The sequence below is a fragment of the Dermacentor silvarum genome, chromosome 1 (assembly GCF_013339745.2).
Source record: "Dermacentor silvarum isolate Dsil-2018 chromosome 1, BIME_Dsil_1.4, whole genome shotgun sequence".
Taxonomy (NCBI): Eukaryota; Metazoa; Arthropoda; class Arachnida; order Ixodida; family Ixodidae; genus Dermacentor; species Dermacentor silvarum.
This window is the reverse complement of record NC_051154.1, coordinates 225,087,124-225,106,623: the sequence shown is the minus strand read 5'-3', so window position 1 is coordinate 225,106,623 and position 19,500 is coordinate 225,087,124. Positions and strand designations below refer to the sequence as shown.

Below are 19,500 nucleotides of genomic sequence, written 5' to 3'. Positions count from 1 at the left end.
CATATCTTCCATATGGTTTTGCATGAATGCGTGCTGTGGAAGCGTGGCTGTATGGCCTAGTCACTGTCACCTTCTTACTCGCTTGGGAGCCGGGGAGTTGCGTACATGCGCTACTCTCGATGGAGGAGAGAGTAGCGCAGCAAACAGCAACCAAGGATTTAATATGTACATGGACGATAAAAGCACGCGGCACACAAAACTCGAATCATAATTCACTCAAAAATGTTCACTCAAACACAAAGCTTAGGCTAAATACAAAACTCCCAGCAAATATTCTATTTCGGTTTCGGAGCCTAGCTCCGTCATAGCGTCTCTAAGTCAGTCCTAGCCTTTACTCGCCAAAGTCTGGCCACCCTGCATTCGGCCTAACTGCGTCGCAATCAGGGAAGTGCGGATTCTTACGTCGGTTTGAAGTTCTTGTAGAGTCCTCGTCGATCTCATCCGAGGCTTTGTGGGTGCCGTAGCTGCCGACGCCTCGTGGTTCGGTCGACCTGGCGGAGTACGTGGCTGGAGCTCCGGTAGCCGCCGCTGACGTGTCCCTCGCTGGGTTAGGCCTCGCGTCTTGTTCATTCGGGTTGTCGCTGATGCCGTAAATTGCAGACGACTCGCAGTTCTGTTGACCTGGCCGAGTGCGTGGCTACAGCTCTGGTAGCCGCCGCTGACATGTCACTTGTCTAATGAAGTGTTCTTCGCCCTCCGACGATCTGCGAGGCGGCCCGGTAGCACGGTGATTATCGGTTGAACGGCTTGGCCGAGGAAAAGGGATTCTCAAGACCGGAACCACCGTGAGCAGCAGTGGCCGGTCCCAGGAGCTTCGTCCAGACGTCTCCGAGGACTACAGCTACACCTGGGCCTTGCCAGTCTCACGACTTCGTGGCCGGGTCCTCCGCTCTCCCGTCGTCAGAGCATGGCTGACGAGGCGCCCTTCCAGCTAAAGAGCCACGTCGATAATGCTGTTCCGTCGCTTCTCCCTCGCGCATTACGCCTCGGTTCGCATGCCTCGAGCGCTCGCGCCGTTCGGAGCGCTCCGCGAACTTCGTCGTCGTCTTTTCTTGCCACGGGCGGCCTCTTACATGTGACAGTCACCTAGTAGTTACGACGCTCGCTTTGGGATCAGGGTACGCGGGTTCGAATCCCGCCTCGGCAAGGAAGTTTCTTTTCTTTCTTGGTATCACCATTTTCTTTTTTTTTTTTCCTCTCTGTTTGGCGGTGCGGTCGGTTGTGCACCGGCGCCGCGGCGGAAGTCGCAGTGCCAGGCACCGACGCGATGCGGCGGTCATTGGGGTGTTGCGGAGTGCAGCGTATTACCACCCCAAATAAAAAAATACTGCTCCAGTCAGGTAGACTGCTCCCTCCCTGATAGTGAGATTATATTTGGATCATCAAAACACTGATGCGTTTATTTAGGAGTACCATCGATCCCTTAACAGCAGCCACAGGTATTTCTATTCAGGCGTGCGGTAACAAAAGAGTTAATTGGTGGGGTGGGGAGTTCAATTGCACGCTTGTGTAACACATTTAAGAAACCCCCTAGCCAAACAAAGAAAAAAACTCAATTTTTATCTTTGCCTAATTCATAATCAGACTTACTTGTAGTCAATGTCTCCCTTTGCAGCTGCCCAGCCATCTTGGGAGTCATTCTGAAGAATTTCATCGAACCCTTTGAGGTCTTTTTCACTGATGATAGCAGGCCGCTGGTAGCCATCCTCATCAGGTGCATTTCTCATGCCTCGAATCCTACGTTTCCCACAAAAGTAGGCAAAAGATGACAATCTTGATGACTAGCAAGCAAACAACTGTACTTACCTACTATCTGAGTAAGCATAGGGTGGGCGAGCACCTCCAGGCACACCAGAGTAGCTTGGGGCATAGTTTCCAGGAAATCCACGTCCATAAACCTGCTAGTCAATTAGTAAAAGAACAGTCAAGTTTCCCAGGAATGGAATTTGTCTAGCCTCCCAATCATTAAAGGGACACTAAAGCAAAACAATAAATCAACTGATAAAGTATTCTTCAAAAACTCTGCTGTCGTTAATTTATTAGACTGCAACAGGTCAACTATTAGAAGAAAAAAAATGAAGCTCAAAGTTAATTTTTTGAATTTCGCCCACAAACCCCAACGTCAGCACTTTAGTGTGACGTCACAACTTCTCAAGTAATTTTTTGTATTTGGGCCACGCTGGCTCAGTTAAAGTTGGCGAAACTTGCCATATTCAGTCTTGGGCTCCTTTACAGCACAATGCAGTCAATCTTCACCGCCAAAGAAATAACTGGGACGTAGAAGACGCTTTCAAAATCCATGACATCACGGTGAACTGATTCGGGAACTCTAAGGTGGCGGCACCACTCGCTTCCTGTGTTTTTAGTTTCTTTCTGGCTTACCAAGCCGCTTCTCACGGTTAGAGTGGTGTTTTAGGTATTGTGGAAGGGTAATCTACTGATACAGAAGAAATAATTTTTCCCTTTAGTGTCCCTTTAAAACTGATTATTTGAAATTGCAGTTTTATGCGATTAGAGTGATGTTACTCACACACGCCATTTCAGGGCAGCGCCAAATATGTACTTCAGAGCTATCAAATCGTTTTTTGGAGCTAGTTTAATAAATGAATTTCAAAACATATGGAGCCTTCACAATGGCCAAGCCAGGTGAAAGCAATTAGTGGTCACTTCTTTATAACCTTAAGGGGGAACCACATTGCTCTCGAGTATTTAAAAAAATATATATTTTGAGTTAACTTGAGAAAACTTGGAAGCCTGGTTCAGGTTTCCATGCTGATTTAAAAAATGCAATTACTTTTTCTGTAGGTTGACTATCTCAGGCCATAATTAAAATTAAGCTATTATTGATTGTAGGCGCAATAACACAAAAAAACCTTTTTCAAGGGTTACTAGTGGCACATGCCTAGATACAACAAAGCATGTATAATAAGGCACAGAGTGGTAGTAACATGCCCACTTGATGCTCCAGTATAAGGCAAAATTAAATTCACTTCTATCAATAGGTGCTCTTTAAATTCAGCTGCCTGCCACAACAAAAATTGCAGCACTAGCTGCTCTGAAGGCAGAGATAGTTTTTGAATGTTTGCAATAAAACCAAAATTTTAATTCTCCAAAAACAAGAAAAACAACATCAGCTCATTTTTAGTGATCCCGTAGGCAGCAGCTTTGTCTTCAAGTGTCTGTACTATGTTCCAGTATGCATACCGCTCCCACGTGGCAAACACTGCGCCGATGCAGCATCACCACATATTACACGAGGCAACTATCATTAATCGCAAAAACTCATTTAGTGCCATTTCCCAATAACCGGTGCTCTGCATTTCGTGCGCATCGAGATTCTTCGCGAGGAATGGATTGCACATCAAGCCACCACTCAAGCGCGGCATTCACGCCGACATTCCGCACGAGATTGCCATCTTTATGGCGAGACCAGTCACATTCACATTTGTCACATCACCACAAAACTTACGCATCAGGGTATCCAGAAAACAATAAGCAAATGCTTACTACGTCAGCACGATACTACTTCAGCAAGCAGTGCGGAAGCAGCAGCGTGACTGATAAGCTCTCGCAGCGGCGATCGAGGCCTCGCGACTTCCTTCGCAGCACGACCGCGGCGCCCGCCATCATTTGCGACACGCTTTGCACTACCGCGCGCACATCCCGATTATTTTTTCGGCAGTAAGCTGACCACCAACAGATCGCACGTCCATCGCGATGTAGTCGGTACTCTTCATCCTCGACAGCTTTGCACCGAGTCAAACCGAAACAACTGTTTGTCACAACCGTGGCCACTATTAACGCGATGATGGGTAGCGACTATGAAATCCCGCGGCCAAAGCGTTGTGCACAAATAGGCACGAAGCGTTCCGTCATTGCCGTTATTCGCGTACGATTTCCGCTGCTGACTATGGCGATGCGGACTCCGCCGCTTCGTTTCGGTTGTGTGCTAGCGCCCTTTCTGCTCTTCTGCGTCGCACATTTCCAGCTCTAATAGAAAAATCTATAACCTTAGAGATTTATGCTTGATGTATGGCTGCCATGACAAAGCATAGCCTCCGAGATGTGTATCGGCCGTCCATGGCTTTTGGCTGCCTATTCAGGAGCGCCGAGTAATTCGAAAATATCGAATACCTGAATTCGAATGGAAGCGAATAACGAATATAGAATTATTCGATCGAATATTCGACAATATTGTATATTCGCCTATCCCTACTTTGCACCTATTGCACTCTGGCTTCCAAGGCGCACTTCCGCACTCACAGAGAGAAATGGAGATTGTAGAAAGGTAGCGCAGACAGCACTTCTCGCTTTTTTTTTTTTTCTCTCTCTGCACGCTCGCTCGATAGCCGGCGACAAGGATGCACAAGGTTTCGAGATAAAACATACGGATGCAAAGCAGCCAGCGCCATCTTGAGGCACACTGCACAGATTTGTGAGGCTTTCATAGGGCTTCGCTAGGCTTTCGCAATCGGCGCGCGGGCGAGATGCACTGCTCGGTAATGGCAGCAGATACAAACTCATTCATGTAGGCAAACTTTTCGCCCCATCTCAGTTACGGGAAACTCAGCAACGCAAATTGCAAGATTATTCTGCATGGTAAACGCTGCCCAGAAGGCAAAATTTCAATCGTTATATCCGATATGCGGTGAATAACATCGTTATATGAGTTTTCTCATAGCCCTAATGCATAAGTTGATACTAAGTCAACCCATATATCGTTATACAGTGCAGTCCACTTATAAGAATATCAAGAAGAATGAAAAATCCCATCGTTATAACCGATCATCACTATGCCTGGACTGCCGTAAAAAAAAATGGCCGAATATATTTTTGTAGTCCCGAAACCAAACCAAATTGCCACTTGCGATAAGATATTGATGTTGTAGAACGTAGGCTGTGAAGAATAAAGCATTTATTTATACCTCTAAATAGCACCTCAATCATTCGGTGCACTGAAATAGAAATCTGCACTTGCTTTCGCAGAAGTTTCAGATTTACAACGCCGTGTGCGTCCAGCTGCTATGCGAACACTGGCAGCTATAATTTAGCGTGCATTAAATCAATGAGCGACTCGATCGACGAAATCGCACTTTGGTTGAACATCGGGGTCGGTGTCAAAGACAGGCCATTGTCAATCTCGTCGTCACTGCTACTGCAGACGTTGCCTCCGTGATACAACCCCGCCGTCTGTCACGAGAACGATCGCTCCACCGTAGATCACTTCGCAGAATGAGGCAGCACTACATGCACTCACAAACGCTTCCATTAAAGCACGACCTATTTCACGGTCAGTGCCGATGCGCTCTCAGAGTTCGGTAATGCCAGCGGCTTCCACCGTGTTGGTTTCGCCCATGGGGGTCTCGTCTCTGTGCACAAATCCCGCTTTTTTCATTGATCGGCATGGCCACTGCTTCTAGCCTTCATTATCGTGGCGCTCCCTGTTTGTGTAATCCGTCAATATCATCGAATGCGCGAGCTCGTACTGCTTCTAGTCTTGCAAAATTTACAGTTTCATCTCGAGAGACTCAGCTTTCCACTTTGTCGGCGCACGAGGCGCACCTCCCTCTGCGCATTCCTGCGCTCGCTGAGGGAGAGAGAGACACTTTATGCTTTTTTTCTCCCCTCCCCTCTTCTATGGACTCTCGCACGACCGCCGGTGACGTGAAGCAACTGGTGCCATCTTGGGCTCGCTTCACCAACTTGTGATGCTCACCATGGATTTCGCCATCAGCACGTGGGCGGGATGCGCCGCGCGGTAATGGTGGCAGATACTCGCGTAGGCAACCTTTTCACCCCGATACGAACTCGCGTAGGCAACCTTTTCACCCCGTATCAGGAGCAACTTCACAATTATTCTGCATGATAAACGGCATCCAGAACCAAGTTTTGATTGTTATATCTGATATGCTGTGAATAACGGATCGTTATATATGGTTTTTTTTATCATAGTCCTAATGTATAAGTAGATACTTAATTCGACTCATCGATATTATATGTGGTATCGTTATAAGTGTACTGCACTGTACAATAAATGGCCCAATGCCACCCAAAATCTGTTAGTGTTATTAGCTGCACTGTAGAAGCAATATCATACAAGCCAACCCACCTGTACAAAAGGTGGCACCGCCTGCTGCCTATAGGAGGGCTGTGCTGGTGACGAAGGAGGTCCACCACCGGGCGGCACACCTGAGGGGAGGGCTCCCCTTGGCGGAGGTGCAAACGATGCTTGTCCGTTCACGCCACTGCCACTGCTCGGAGGCAGGCCGCCGGGTGGGCCAGAGCCCTGCCCGCCACCACCCCCTCCACTGCCGCCCCCCGGAGCCTGCTGCTGCTGCTGCTGCTGCTGTGGCGGCTGCTGCTGCAGTGTGCCCCGGCTCCAGGTCCCTTCCACTGCAACACACACTTTGTTCTAAACCCGAGCTAGCTAGCAACAATGAAACTCTACATGCCCCAACTTGGAAAATATGGCACTTACTCTGCGGTCTCAGGCTGGGGCCAGGCCCATATTGAGAGTCTGTCGCCGACCTCTGGGTCCCGTCGATGGGCACATCGCCACCAGCTAGCTTGGGGAATTCCTGAGGAAAAAATGGCGACTGATGGCCCAAGAAGTTGCGTTCTGGACCACCACCCTCTTGGCTGGATGTCACGCTGCTCCAGGTCTTGACGCCAGCGCTGCTGCCAACGCCTACCCCAACAGTTCCCCCGCTTCCCGGACCCCCCGGAGCACTGGTGTTTGTGGCCACTGGTGCCTGTTGCTGTGGCGGCGGCGGCGGCTGCTGCTGCTGCTGTTGCGGCGGCTGCAGCTGCGGCTGCGGCTGCTGTGGTTGCTGCAATAAATATCTCGCACTCATTGACACAGTTCACTTCAACCACACATATTGTAATCTTTAAATCGCCACACTATAAACCATTCATGGGCTTCCAAACTACTCTAAATCAGAATTTACCCACACACTAGCAACTACTGAACACATTAAGAAAGCTCGAAAGCTCCTTTGCATAGATAAAAAACAAGCCTTCTTGCTAGAAGGCATTTTTCACCAAATTCTGAACTAAAGTACAAGAAAGATCCCAAGTAATTTCATTTTTAATTGGGACAACACGGTAAATGGAGCTGCATAAATTTACTTGTGTGATCACAAGATCAGTGAAGACTAAAGCTGGAACCAAATTAGTATGCCATCGCTATTAGGAGCCAGAAACGTAGACGAAGCAAACCCTAGCTCACGAGTTTACAAAGCTATAGCATTCTGCTTAGACCATGTAACGCAAGCAACCAACTTTGACTTTGGTCAGATGCATGTAAAGTAAAACCAGTTTAGGAAGATGCAGCACATGTTGCTTATACTAGATGCATGGAATCCTGACAATTTATCAATTTGACAAATTTAATAAGGCTCTATTACAAATCACTGAAAGCAAACCACCTATCTCCTCCGTCCCATCTTGCATTGTTACCTACCTTAAGCACTGCTGCAAGTGGTGTGCGAGCCCCAAGAGACGCAAGCTTACATCACCGTCTATTCATGTTTCCAGTGCAAACGAGACGAAACACTGAAAGACAAGGCAACACATAGGTCTTTCAATGTTTCATGTTGTTTGCACGGAAAACATGAACAGAAAACAGTGATATATAAAGTTTTCCTTGAACACCAACTGCCACAAAATTTCAGTTTGGCTAAATACCACTGAACCAATCTTGGCAAAGCTGCAACACTGTCAATTCTGCAATTTTCTCTTCTAGAGCCTCTAAACAGCACCCAAGCAGAAAATGCATGCAGCTGCTGGCTGGCGGCTATGATGGAAGTCCCAGTACATCTCCTCAGATTTTTCTGCATGCCACAAGTAGCCGGGGGCTTCTAGGTCATGCATCACTTCCGGCGAGTAACAATGGCAGCATTGTTTTTTGTCAATTTCAATATTAAAAATGGCTATTTGCCCTAGCTTATTGCAACGCTTCCACTCCTATTTAAAACATTTAATTTCACATGGAGACAGCTCTAATGCCGGCTTTTTACATGGTTCAAAAGTGAATGATTATATCTGAGAAAAAGATACGAATATTAGTTGCAAAATACTCTCCACTTGAGTATTCAAGTTTCACACTGATTTCATTAACCAGTGGTGCAACAGCCAATAAATAGGATTTGGAGCCAATTTTTGGAGCAGAAAAATCTTGCTTTTGGAGCAGGTTACGGGGGAAAAAATCCGTTTTGGAGCACTAAATCCCAAATTTGGAGTTCAGCTGTTTCACAAAGAATGCTTACTCATAAAACGCCATAAAATTGACCCCGCATAATAAACACACCCCCCCCCCCCCCCAACTTCGCATTTTTCAGAATGGCACGCGCGTCGAGCCTAGCTACCGTAGCATGCGGAAGCTTCCTCCATGTGCTGCAGTACACGTGCTTAGGCAATAGTCTACCGTCTGTCTTCACGTTCTCAGCGTCTGCTCTATCTATCAGCATGAAGTACCGAGTTCATCATGATGCCACGTTTAAAAGGAAAGTGATCATCTGTGCGGAGACGGACGGAAATCGGGCCGCATCACGGGCGTTCGGAGAATCCGAAACTTGCGAGCGGGAATGGCGCAAACAGAAGGAGAGGATTTTCGCCAGCAAAGCAATGCGGAAAGGTTTCAGTGGACCGAAGCAGGACGTAATCTGCGACGATCCACTCCGGCGATACGATCGCCTTGGCCCTATCTTGAATGCAATCTGCGACGGGTAAAGTCCACTGCGCGCCGTGTTTTCGCCGCGTTGAAGCGAGACGCATGCTAGCACGAAGGTGTGCTCCGTCTCCAGCGTTCTGACAGTTCGTTTCCGCGGTCAACGAGCGAGATGTGTGCTTGTTAATAGCGGTCTACTAATTTGCTATCGCATTCGATGCATCGCTTTTCAGACGAAACTGCGACTTTTTTTATTCATCGCAACTTCAGTGCATCGGGAGGAAATCTATTTTTCCAAAAGACAGAAAGTTGTATTTCTCTTTGAAAGCATGAGGTGCGCGGTACTGTAAAGGACTTTTTTTCCTCACAGAAAACGGGTGCGCTTTACAATCGAGGTGAGCGTGAGAATCGAGTAAATACGGTAGTTGTGCTAGCCGTAGAGGCATCATCAAACGTTCAAGCTGGGCGGAACTTCGGCATCGGTCTGTCGTTGGAGGGGACCACGGGAGATGGTTTTTGCGTGCGCCGCAACGTGCGCTCCTTCCAAAAATGCAGCATCTCTAATGCGCTGGATGGTACTGAATATAGCGCGCTGTTTGAAGATGTCAGCAGTAAAGAAGACAGCGACGAGGCTAGCAGCGATGGTGACATAGAATGAGCTCGGCATGTACAAAATTAATAAATGCTGTTTTATTTTGCAAATGCTGTCCTCGCTTTTTCGTTCGGCCTACATTCGAAGTAAGTTTTTTTTTTTCGGACTTCGAACTTTTGGGGGGTTGGCTTAGAATCGGAGTCGGCCTAGATTCGAGTAAATACGGTATGAGGGACGGACGGCGCCTGTGTATTCCGCGCCAACGCGCGGGCACGAAAAGTATAGAGGAGGCTATGCTCTAACGCATGTGCAATGCAAAAAGCAATAGAAGGGTATTCATGGCTGCCAAGCAAGGTGACTAAACCAACACATGGCTACACCACACACCAATCATTCATAACATTCGAAATCCCTTCCGAGTCCACTTAACGAACAGAGATTTACAAAAGTGGCTCTGTTCACAGGAGGAACAATGCACTTATCTCAATTTTTGCTAGCTTTTTCATCTTACCTTGCATGACTCAACTTTTGTGCCTACCTTGCAATTACCTGCATCACTGTTTTCTAGCCAGTGCTCGTGCTTTGTTCACGTACACACACACACACACACTCCTGCCATGTCCCATTAAACATGATGGCCCCACAACTTTCACCATTTACTTGTTTCATCACAATTCTGGTCCATTCACTGCAGTGGCATGGATATTGGCGACTCCATGAAACAATGTATCAGTTCCTGCAAGTCAACGAACTGGATGAACCTAGAAAGTTATGTCCAGCTCCTATGGCACATGTGGCCAGTGGCTTCCATCAACACCATGGCTGCCATCAAACTTAACACGCATCAATGTGCACGAGACAATAGATGGACATTTGTTTCCACAGCACAGGCTGAAAAAATTCGTTTTCCCACATGCCAACACCCATGTGGAATTTTCCCAATTGTGGCAAATCACACCTGCGACACATGTGGTCAGCTTGTGGATGACATACAAAACAATGGTCACGACGTGGTTGCAACATTGTCTTCCATCTTTAAAACGTGATCTTTTACAAGGTACTGACAAATTTCAGAGTAGCATAAACTTGATCACTGCAGCAGCCGTCATGGTGGTAGTCACAGCTGCCGAGGCTGGTGCCGCCAAGTCATTCACATTCTTCTGTGCTGTAACGCTTAAGTGTCCTCTTGTTTGGTACTTCAAGAGTAAAAAGTTCCACATTCTCTGGCTTTTCATCGCCCAAAAATTCTGAATGCTGCAATGCGCAAAATGATCTCAGAGAAGTAAATTACTTTTAAAACTATCAAATGGTAGAAATTATAGGCAAATATGAATACAGCCGAACCTCAATTTAGCAAGCACAGATATAACAAATCATCTAATATAACTAAACTAATTTTCGCTGTCAGCATGTACCCAATTATAAAGAATATTGGATATAATGAACATGTTTTCGTGACAGATGAGACTTCGTTAAATGTTCAATTGTATTGCCACAGCTTAAGATTTTGAGAATTCACTAGAATGACTAGATCATTCAGAACCAGGACAAACTTCAGGTAAAGCAGTGTGCTGACCATAACTCTCATGCTGGCTGAGCAGCCATGCTAGAAGCACATGCAGATACTAGCATTTCCCTTTAGTTTTTAGTACGAAACGCTACAGGCACAAATATTTACAATGGTGCCACAGAAGTGGGGATCCTTAAGAATTGGTAGATGCTGGTTTTAGGCAGCTTTGCTAGTGATCAAAACAGTACCTCAAAACTTGAAACACATTTTAAATATTTTTCACTTTCCACGGCTTAGCTTGATCAAAACATCATGGCATCTACAGCACTGAAATTTCTGAGGCAAAATTGCAGTTTGCCACAGCCCAACATTAGCCATTTACTTCTCTACTAGAAATATAAAGTCAATTAAATGCAGCTAATAATATCCTGAGAACATTGACCTTTTGCAGCGAAGGATGAAACTGCATGAGCACACACAATGCTTCTGCTTGCAATTTATCACTCCATAATGCAACACGTCATATTTAATAACCGAAATACTTAGTTAAAATATCCTATTACCACTACTAACCAAAAAAGCAACCTCAAATGACTATGAATTTGAATCTGATCAACAACACTACCCAGCGCAGTCTTCAGATGTCAACTTGTACATAGCAAACTTCTGCGCAAAGAAGTTATTGAGCAAACAAACCCACTACACAAATTACAAGCGTGCATCTGGATGAGCGGAAGAGGGCAACAGAGTATGTGCTGAAACCAAGTGGACTAGCATAACTCCATGCAACGCGAATTGTGTTACTACACTGTTTAAGTGAGAAGACTGCTTCTAGTGCAGTCCCAAGCTTAAAACTTTGCCCTGCTACATGTAAATTGCATCTGGCTAAATGAGAACAAAATGTAAGCATGCAACATCTGCCTACATTACACCATCAACTAGAAACTTGCTATCAGTGAAGCAACTTTGCTGTTTTAAGCACACCTCATATGCTTGGCTCAAAGGTTTTAACCAAGTACAGCTCCCAGCCGGAGAGTCGACACCAATCATGCAAGTGTGCCTACGTAAATTGTGGTGCTGTGACGTCACTCAGTGAAGCACGACTTCAAAAATTATTCAAGGCAACTTCAGTTATTTGTTTAACCCTTTTGATGGTCAATGCGTATATTTACTGCAACATCTGTATGTTTGAAAACGCACAAATATTTCAACTCGGTTGCGCAGCAAGTTCTGCCACCCAGTATGGATGCATGTACCTTTTTATTTGCTCTGTAGCCGCCTCTCAGTTTTCATTCCACAGCTTCTTTACGCTGGCATTTCAGCAACTGCTCACACATCCTCACGCGAGGGCACACCGGAGGTTAGTTTTCATCTTGTGCGCTGTTTCAGTTTACTGCGTTCGTAAAAATTGATGTCTATCTGGGTTCTAGGGCGCGATCTTGTACGCGTTCAAAATGGAACGGGGGCGTTCCGTTCCATCACCCGATTGGCCAATTTCAACCGCGACGTTCAAATTAACCAATCGTGTGCGGCTCGAGGGAACGGAACGCCTCCGTTCCATTTTGGAACGCGTACAAGATTGCGCCCCTAATCTCTCAAAGCTCGCCCATCTGTTGCGCACAGGGCTGCAATCAATTCTGTTTACAAGCGGGCAGTGGTATATACAAACGATGCTACCATGCCTGGGTTTCTTTTCTCAAAACTCTGCTCGTGATAGCCGATTGGCCCTCGTTGGCGAAAGACGAACGATTACTGCAAGTTTCCGACTCATTTGGTTTTTCACGGGCGCACAACCATCACGAGTTTCCTTGTGTGCGCTCACACGGTTCGATTACCCTACAACGCGTGCGCTGGTTGCTGTGTTGAAAGGGAGTGGAGCAGCGATTCCTTCGATGCGGACTACTACCCAAGTGGCCCCCGAATCAGAATATATCTATTTCAGTGTATGTACTGCATTATTAAGTGTACTCACGGAAGTAGGGATGGTCTATTATTTATTTTATTCGATCAACGATTAATCGTTTGTCGTTTTAGATTTTAATCTATTAATCACTTTAGATGCAGGGTTTTTCATCAATTAATCTAAATTTTTACCAGGCTGTCTTAAGAAGGCTGAAACGCAGTTATCTACTTTTGTAGGGCCCTATTTTAATATTTGAGAGGTGGAACCAAGTTTGAAACGCAAGTGATAAACGTTTCATAAAGGTAATCTTTACCTTGTTAAAGACTAACTATAGTTGGCACTATTAGCTTTTGACAAGATGAACAATGTACGTTATAAATTGGCACTTGAAAAAATTTGTCGGCCCTACCACTCCGTGAAGATGGTTAGCCAGCGAAGCCGAAACGTGCAGCCCCGGTATTGATTACTGGGAATATCCCTAGGGTTCATTTAATTAAGTATTTCTCAATTACAGTTAAACCTGGATATAACGAAATTGACAAACTCCCGAAAAACTTCGTTATAAAGAGGATTTCGTTATATGCAGGTTCGGCATAAAAATTTAAAAAGGAAACGCTTACCGTATTTACTCGATTCTAACGCGCCCTGAATTGTAACGCGCACCCGTTTTCCATTTTCGTCGAAGCACTCATCCTTGGGAATGTCACACCAGGTACCGGATGCGTGGACGCGTGTCGTTTCGCACAAGCGCAAGGCACCGGAAACGAAGAGCGAGTGTCACGATGGCGTCGTATAGTGTTACAGTAGAACCCCGCTGTTACGTTCCGGAGGGCTGCGTCTCCCGGTTGTTACGTCGTTTTCGGCCGGTCTCGGCACAGCTCCCTAGAACCCAATGCATTGGTAACCCCACCGTTGCATCGCAACTGTGGGACCGTTCCCGCATCACACGTTGCGAACTGCCACCCCGCGTCGGTCCAAGAGGCCATTTTGACTTTTCATGTCACTTGGCTTGGTGGCTTGACGATGGCATTGGCCGTCCAGAGTGCCAAGGCGACAACTATGACGTATTTTCTGTTTCCGCCAGCAAAAGTATGGCCCTTGAGATCCGTACTTGCTATATAAAGTTGGTGTCTATGACGCGTTGTGGCCCTAAAATTCATTTCGGCTCATAGATATTCCGTATAAAGTCCAAGGACGATAATGCAGTTGCCGCGCGCCATATGCTGTATGTGCGAGTGAAAACATGCGAGGGGAGCCGACGACCGCGTCTAAATCTCGTGCATGCAAGAAAAGCAGGGAGGAAGCGCACCTTCTTCCGTTGTGCTCGAGGCACCGACAAGGATGCGAGGGGGGAGGGATAGCGGGGCGGCGTTGTACTCTACTCTGGCATCAACTGCGCACTGCGCGGCGGCACGCGGTCGCACGGGCTGTATCTTGAAAGCGATCTGCGTTGGGGCAGAGTCTAGCAGTGTAGACATTGTAGGTGCGTTGGCGGCTCGTAGCTTTGTGCGTGCTGTGTCTCGGCGCTCAGTTTGCGTTGAAGCGATAGACAACAGCACGAAGGTCACTTCACTCGCTTCTCCAGCGGCGCTTCCACACGCCGCCAGCGTTTGACAGCGCGTGTCCGCGCTCATCGAGTGATGTGTCACAGCGTGTACCAGCGCGTCGGCAACATCAACTAGAAAAGGAGAGAGTGCCGGCTTGGCGGGCTAGGCCAGCTGCAGCAAGCGGCAGGATCAGGTTTGAATGAAGGGAGGGGGAAAGGTAACGCCCGCAGCGGCAACATCGCCGGGTCGAGGGATGCAGGCCCGCCTCGCACACACACGCACACTCGCTTAGCATTCCGTCGCGGCGAAGGTGCTTCCGGTTGCTGCTTGCACAAAAATGACAAAATTTGGGGCGAAATCTCTAGGTTGTCGTAGGGGAAAATTCGTTATATCGAGGGGGTCTCCCGCTGCCACTTCGTTACGTAGAGGTCTCAAGTACATGTGCTTCTATGGAGTAACGGCGGGGAATAGAAAAACTTTGTTATATCCAGGAATTCGTTATATGGAGTTATATGGAGGTTCGTTATAAGCAGGTTTAACTGTACGAGGTTACACACACATTCGGCTGCGACTGAGAGAATGTCACTGACAGTATGTCTGCAGTTCGCCGTTGACACTCGCGTTTGATGCCACTGCCGCTTGCGAGTCTTTGAAATCAAATTGCTTCAAAAAATTAAATCTGTCCGTCACGTAAGACAATGGCTCATACCTCCTCAAGCAATGGCTCATAGCGCCGTAAGCGCGGCCTCCCGATTACGACGACAGAAGTGAAATTCTGCGCTGGAATGATTAGCGGCTACGCATGAAAGCAGACGTCGACGACAAACGCGGGATCAGGGGTACGAGTGCCTGCCGAGCACAACCCGAGGGGCGCCAACGAGCCATGCGCGGAAGAAGAAGACGCTCGAGCGAATGCCGATTAGTTTTACCTACACAGGCGATTTCGCCTAGCCATATACGATTTCTCCTATAGTATGGGACAACTTTAAAAACAGCAGTTGGCAAAAAAAGGCACACGGACCGCACAGTGTTGTGTTACTCTGCCAGCCAATCACAAGCAAACAAAATCGTCATGCGACGTTTTCAAAATGGCTTTATACTTGATACAACTGTAATTGTTGTACATGTACTTTCTACTATAATAGTCGAGTGAAAACATAAAATTACATGTTTTTGATTTTATTTTTGTGGTTACTGCATTATTTAGGTAACAGGGAAACATTAAAGTACGAACTATTTGCAGCCTCGCGGAGGAACAGTAGCTGGCGGGGCTTCACTGCAGACTTAATTTGTATCCGACTATAGACATATAAAGCTTAGCTTTATTGGGGTATATTGCACTAGTGAATCCCAGTTGAGTACAGTTAAAGAATAATTAAACAATTAAGAAAAATGGCAAAAGTGAAAGGTGAAGTTCAACTGAAATATGCAAGAAATTGCAATGTACACAGGGGAAAACAAAGTCAGTGGTTTAGTATTTTAAACCATGTAATCTTTTCTGCAGAGCAAAGGAATGTCAATTGGCTGGCATGTTTGGGTGAAACCGACACCTACTTTGAATGGCACACAACCAGCATGCGAGAATGAAAAATAAATTTAATTATGGGGTTTTACGTGCCAAAACCACGATCTGATTATGAGGCACGCCGTAGTGGGGGACTCCGGAAACTTAGACCACCTGAGGTTCTTTAACGTGCACCTAAATCCAAGTACACGGGTGTTTTTGCATTTCGCCCCCATCGAAATGCGGCCGCCGTGGCCCAGCATGCGAGAATATACAACACCATCGCTATGTCAGATTCATGGTCTTAGGCACGCATGCTGTGAAACATTTTTAGTGGACTGGGAGTGGCACTACAATCAACGACTGGGTTGGTATAGTGTGCCTTGCATTGCGAGGGCATTTCAAGCCTCCGGCTCCGCGCGGCGTGTGTGGTTAACGGGAAGAAAGGGGGAAGTGCTCAGCTTGTCATCACTCTGGACTCTGATCACTCTGGACTCTGAAAGACAGTCGATAGTTCCTCTACCCCAGCCGCACAGACACTGCTCGTGGGCCGCCATTCCAGTACAATTTCAAAATTCTCGTGCCACTCCCGTCGAACTGTCAAACGATTAATCGAAGAGGCCTCATTGATTAAGTCGATTAAATGAAAGGTGGACATCGAAGATTAATCGTTTTGCAGAATACTTTTAATTGATTAATCGTTCATCAATATTACCAACCCTACATGGAAGCTTATCTGTATATGAATAAACAATGCATGTTTACCTACAAAAAAATTTTTTTTGTCACTTTATGGTCACTAAAAAAATTGCAATATGTTTTTTCGAAATAGGTCAGCCTGCAGATTTTAAATTTGCAATAAAAAAATTCAACACTGGGAGGTCTCATTTGGCGCAAACATCAACCCACAAATGGTCACTCTGTTGCTTGAATACATGAAATAAAGTTGAGAAATAAAACATACAAACCGAATGTCTGCGTGTTTTACTTCGTACTGTAGCAAGAAAGATGTACTTCCGCTTCGTCTGCTTGCTCCCACGTCGTGCAATCGTGCACGCAGAGAACAAAGCTATGTCATTTTCTACTGTGTTTCAGTGCCGCGATCATGCCCTTTCGTCCTCCCGCACCTGCCTCAGTGCTCGTGATTGTGGCACTGACTTTTACCTCTAATCAGGTGTATTCGTGCAGAGCACGCAAAATCATCTGCTATGCGAAATGAGGCAACGCTCGTGCGTGGGACTATCACCGGAAGTGCGCCACGCAGCAAAAATGCAAAAACAAGGCGGGGCCTGCGACGTATTTGTTGCGAGGTTATCCGGCTCTGGTACGAGAGAATGCAGGAAAGGAATTTCGCTTGTGGAGGCTAGACGGGGCAAGTAGAGAGAGTACATTGGCGGTGACGCTCGCCTCCTGAAATTATGGGTTCACGGCATTTCATTTATGAACCAATTTTTTAATTCTTGCATTAGGCAACACTCCTTAGAGGACACAGCTTGCAGCATATAACCAAAATTTGATATGTGGCCTGGTGAGGAGCCTTTATAGCTAGCACCATTCAAGGCACACCCAAACCAGAAATCTCCAGCAGCCTCCAGAGAAGCGAAAAGGTGCTTAAGCTGTGTGCGAGTCATGATGGCGACTGTACATGGCCATCAATCACAAAAAAAGCGAGTCACTGTCACAACATAGCATGGACAAGCCCCAAGCTGCAACAACTCAACATCAATTCCGTTAACATGCCTACAGCATAGCAGCTGTACAGATAAGTAAACTTTCACGTCAAATAACTAGCCTGCTGTTTGGCATAAACCCTTGAGCATTTTCATGCTGTTGGCCTGCCACCTACTCAGATTTTTTGTTTTCAAAACCAGGACATCAAACACAAATTGCCAGACTTATTTCATCTGCTACTGAAACACGCCAAGGCAGAATACCCCAAGTAGCATCACAAACACTAAAGTTCAGTTTCTCCAACTTAAGTGCCACGAAAAAGAAAACTGTTGCAGCTGCTACCGCCTTCTTCGGAGCTGCTGAATTCCCTATCAAATTCACGTTCACTGTTCAATAGTCAAATTGGCAGAGCATGGGTGCTACTGCATTGGCTTGTTTTACAGCGGCTATTCTGAACTCTGCTGGACCCTTGAATGCTCAAGCAAAGTATTACTAAAGACAACATCACAGATATAAAATGTAGCTGATCTCATAATTCAGATGCAGACATTCTCCAAAAAAGCAATTTTTACTTTCCTTGCAAGTCCTTTTAGAGGAAAGAAGCACTTCCACACAAGTTAATTCAACCATGAGAAATTGCACCCACAGCAATTAAGTTCCTTCAGTATTACTGAATCTACTAAGGAGAAAATGCCGAACGCCTTTAATACCTTCAAGGCAATCCATGTGGCAGCACTGTCAGTACATGGTGGAAGGATACTGAAGTATTATTGCACCATGCACTGCCAGCAGGTGCGCACAGTCCAAACCACAGTTTCACAAGCAGATAGTAAGCCCACCTTTGATGCAGGCGGTCCTTGTGAATGCGAAGTAGGTGATTGTGAGTGTTGTGACTGCTGCTGTGGGCCACTGCTACATAAACAGAAAAACACAGTTTGCATTGGTTGCAGTTCACAATGACCACACAGCTCAATAGTCAATCTATAAAAGAGAAAAGCGAACCTGTTTTCTTCGGGCGACTTTCCTTTCTCTTTTCCCGCACTCCCCCATCCTTGACCTCCACTTGGAACTAAGCTGATATTAGGATTGTTTCCACTGTTCTCACTTTTTAGACTTGGAAGGTTGACAGGAGGTGGCATACGCCTCCCCGCACCAACTTTCCCCAATGACTGCAAGCCATGTTTGGGGGCCGCTGCAAGGAATAGTGCAGAAAAAAAAAAAAAGACTCCAGCTTACAACACAAATGTGCTCAAATGACATTTTACATGTACCCAGAAAAAACATGCATTACACAACAATCAGATTTAAGTGTACTGAAGTGATAGTACAGTTCACAACCAACAAACTGGGGACTTTTGTCTAAAGACAGCAATTCAAATTCAATAGTCATTCTTCACTTACCCGAGGTTTTAGGGTTCTCTAAGCTTTTTCCTTTGTAGATATTATTTATGTCCAATGCCAGATACTTTGGCTTTCCTTTCTCCCCCTTTGAAGGTAGCCCCGAAACCGTGGACATGCTGACGAGGAGAAGTCATTGAGCACTTTGCTGCACTGCACCCAGGGAACGGTCCGCTCCCTGAAAAGCAGAAAGACATGGCGCTGAACTCAGTGCAACATTACGACACTGGCACATGAAACAACAAGAGTTGTCTAGCTTTCTCTTATGTACCACCTTAAGAGCTATTTCCTTGATTTCATTAAAGTAACTGCAGGCATGGAAAAAATTCACCTGTGCAAAACACTCAAAGCAAAGAAAGCGAGATAAATATGATGCAATTATATAAGTCCATTTATATGAACTGTGCCTGGAGAAAATGTGCAGAAAATGTGCTGGAGCATGCAATCCAAGTTTTGCTAATGCAGCAATCCAACATTTACACAATATGGCAAAAGGTTTGCAAGCACTGTTTTAAATCGGGGAAGGCCATAGTAAAACTTCATAAGCATTAAACTATACCACAATGAAAATTAACCTGTATTCTTCATCCAACATATTTTGTAAATCTGTCAATGTGAACAGTAATGAACACGCTGTCGATCATGCTTAAATTCACAATACACTGACCCAGGTGAAAAAAAGCACAGCTTAATACTGCCAATTT

General features: G+C 46.0%; 1 protein-coding gene across 11 annotated transcripts in view; it reads right to left on the bottom strand.

Annotated features, from left to right (window-relative positions):
- The window catches only part of LOC119436845 (protein PRRC2A), a 140,981-nt gene that overhangs the window by 120,036 nt on the left and 1,445 nt on the right, over positions 1–19,500 (bottom strand). For 5 of the 11 annotated variants that reach the window (XM_049660011.1, XM_049660019.1, XM_049660018.1 and 2 more), the window contains exons 2-7: positions 18,800–18,974; positions 18,401–18,590; positions 18,238–18,310; positions 6,479–6,830; positions 6,110–6,393; positions 1,807–1,901 (exon numbers count right to left, since the gene is read on the bottom strand). In XM_049660011.1, the coding sequence (XP_049515968.1) occupies positions 1,807–1,901; positions 6,110–6,393; positions 6,479–6,830; positions 18,238–18,310; positions 18,401–18,590; positions 18,800–18,914 (1,109 nt within the window). In that variant the 5' untranslated portion in view covers positions 18,915–18,974. Of the gene's footprint in view, positions 1–1,590; positions 1,738–1,806; positions 1,902–6,109; positions 6,394–6,478; positions 6,831–18,237; positions 18,311–18,400; positions 18,591–18,799; positions 18,975–19,500 lie in introns of all 11 variants that reach the window. The other 6 variants (XM_037703839.2, XM_049660015.1, XM_049660012.1 and 3 more) reach the window with 5 other exon arrangements.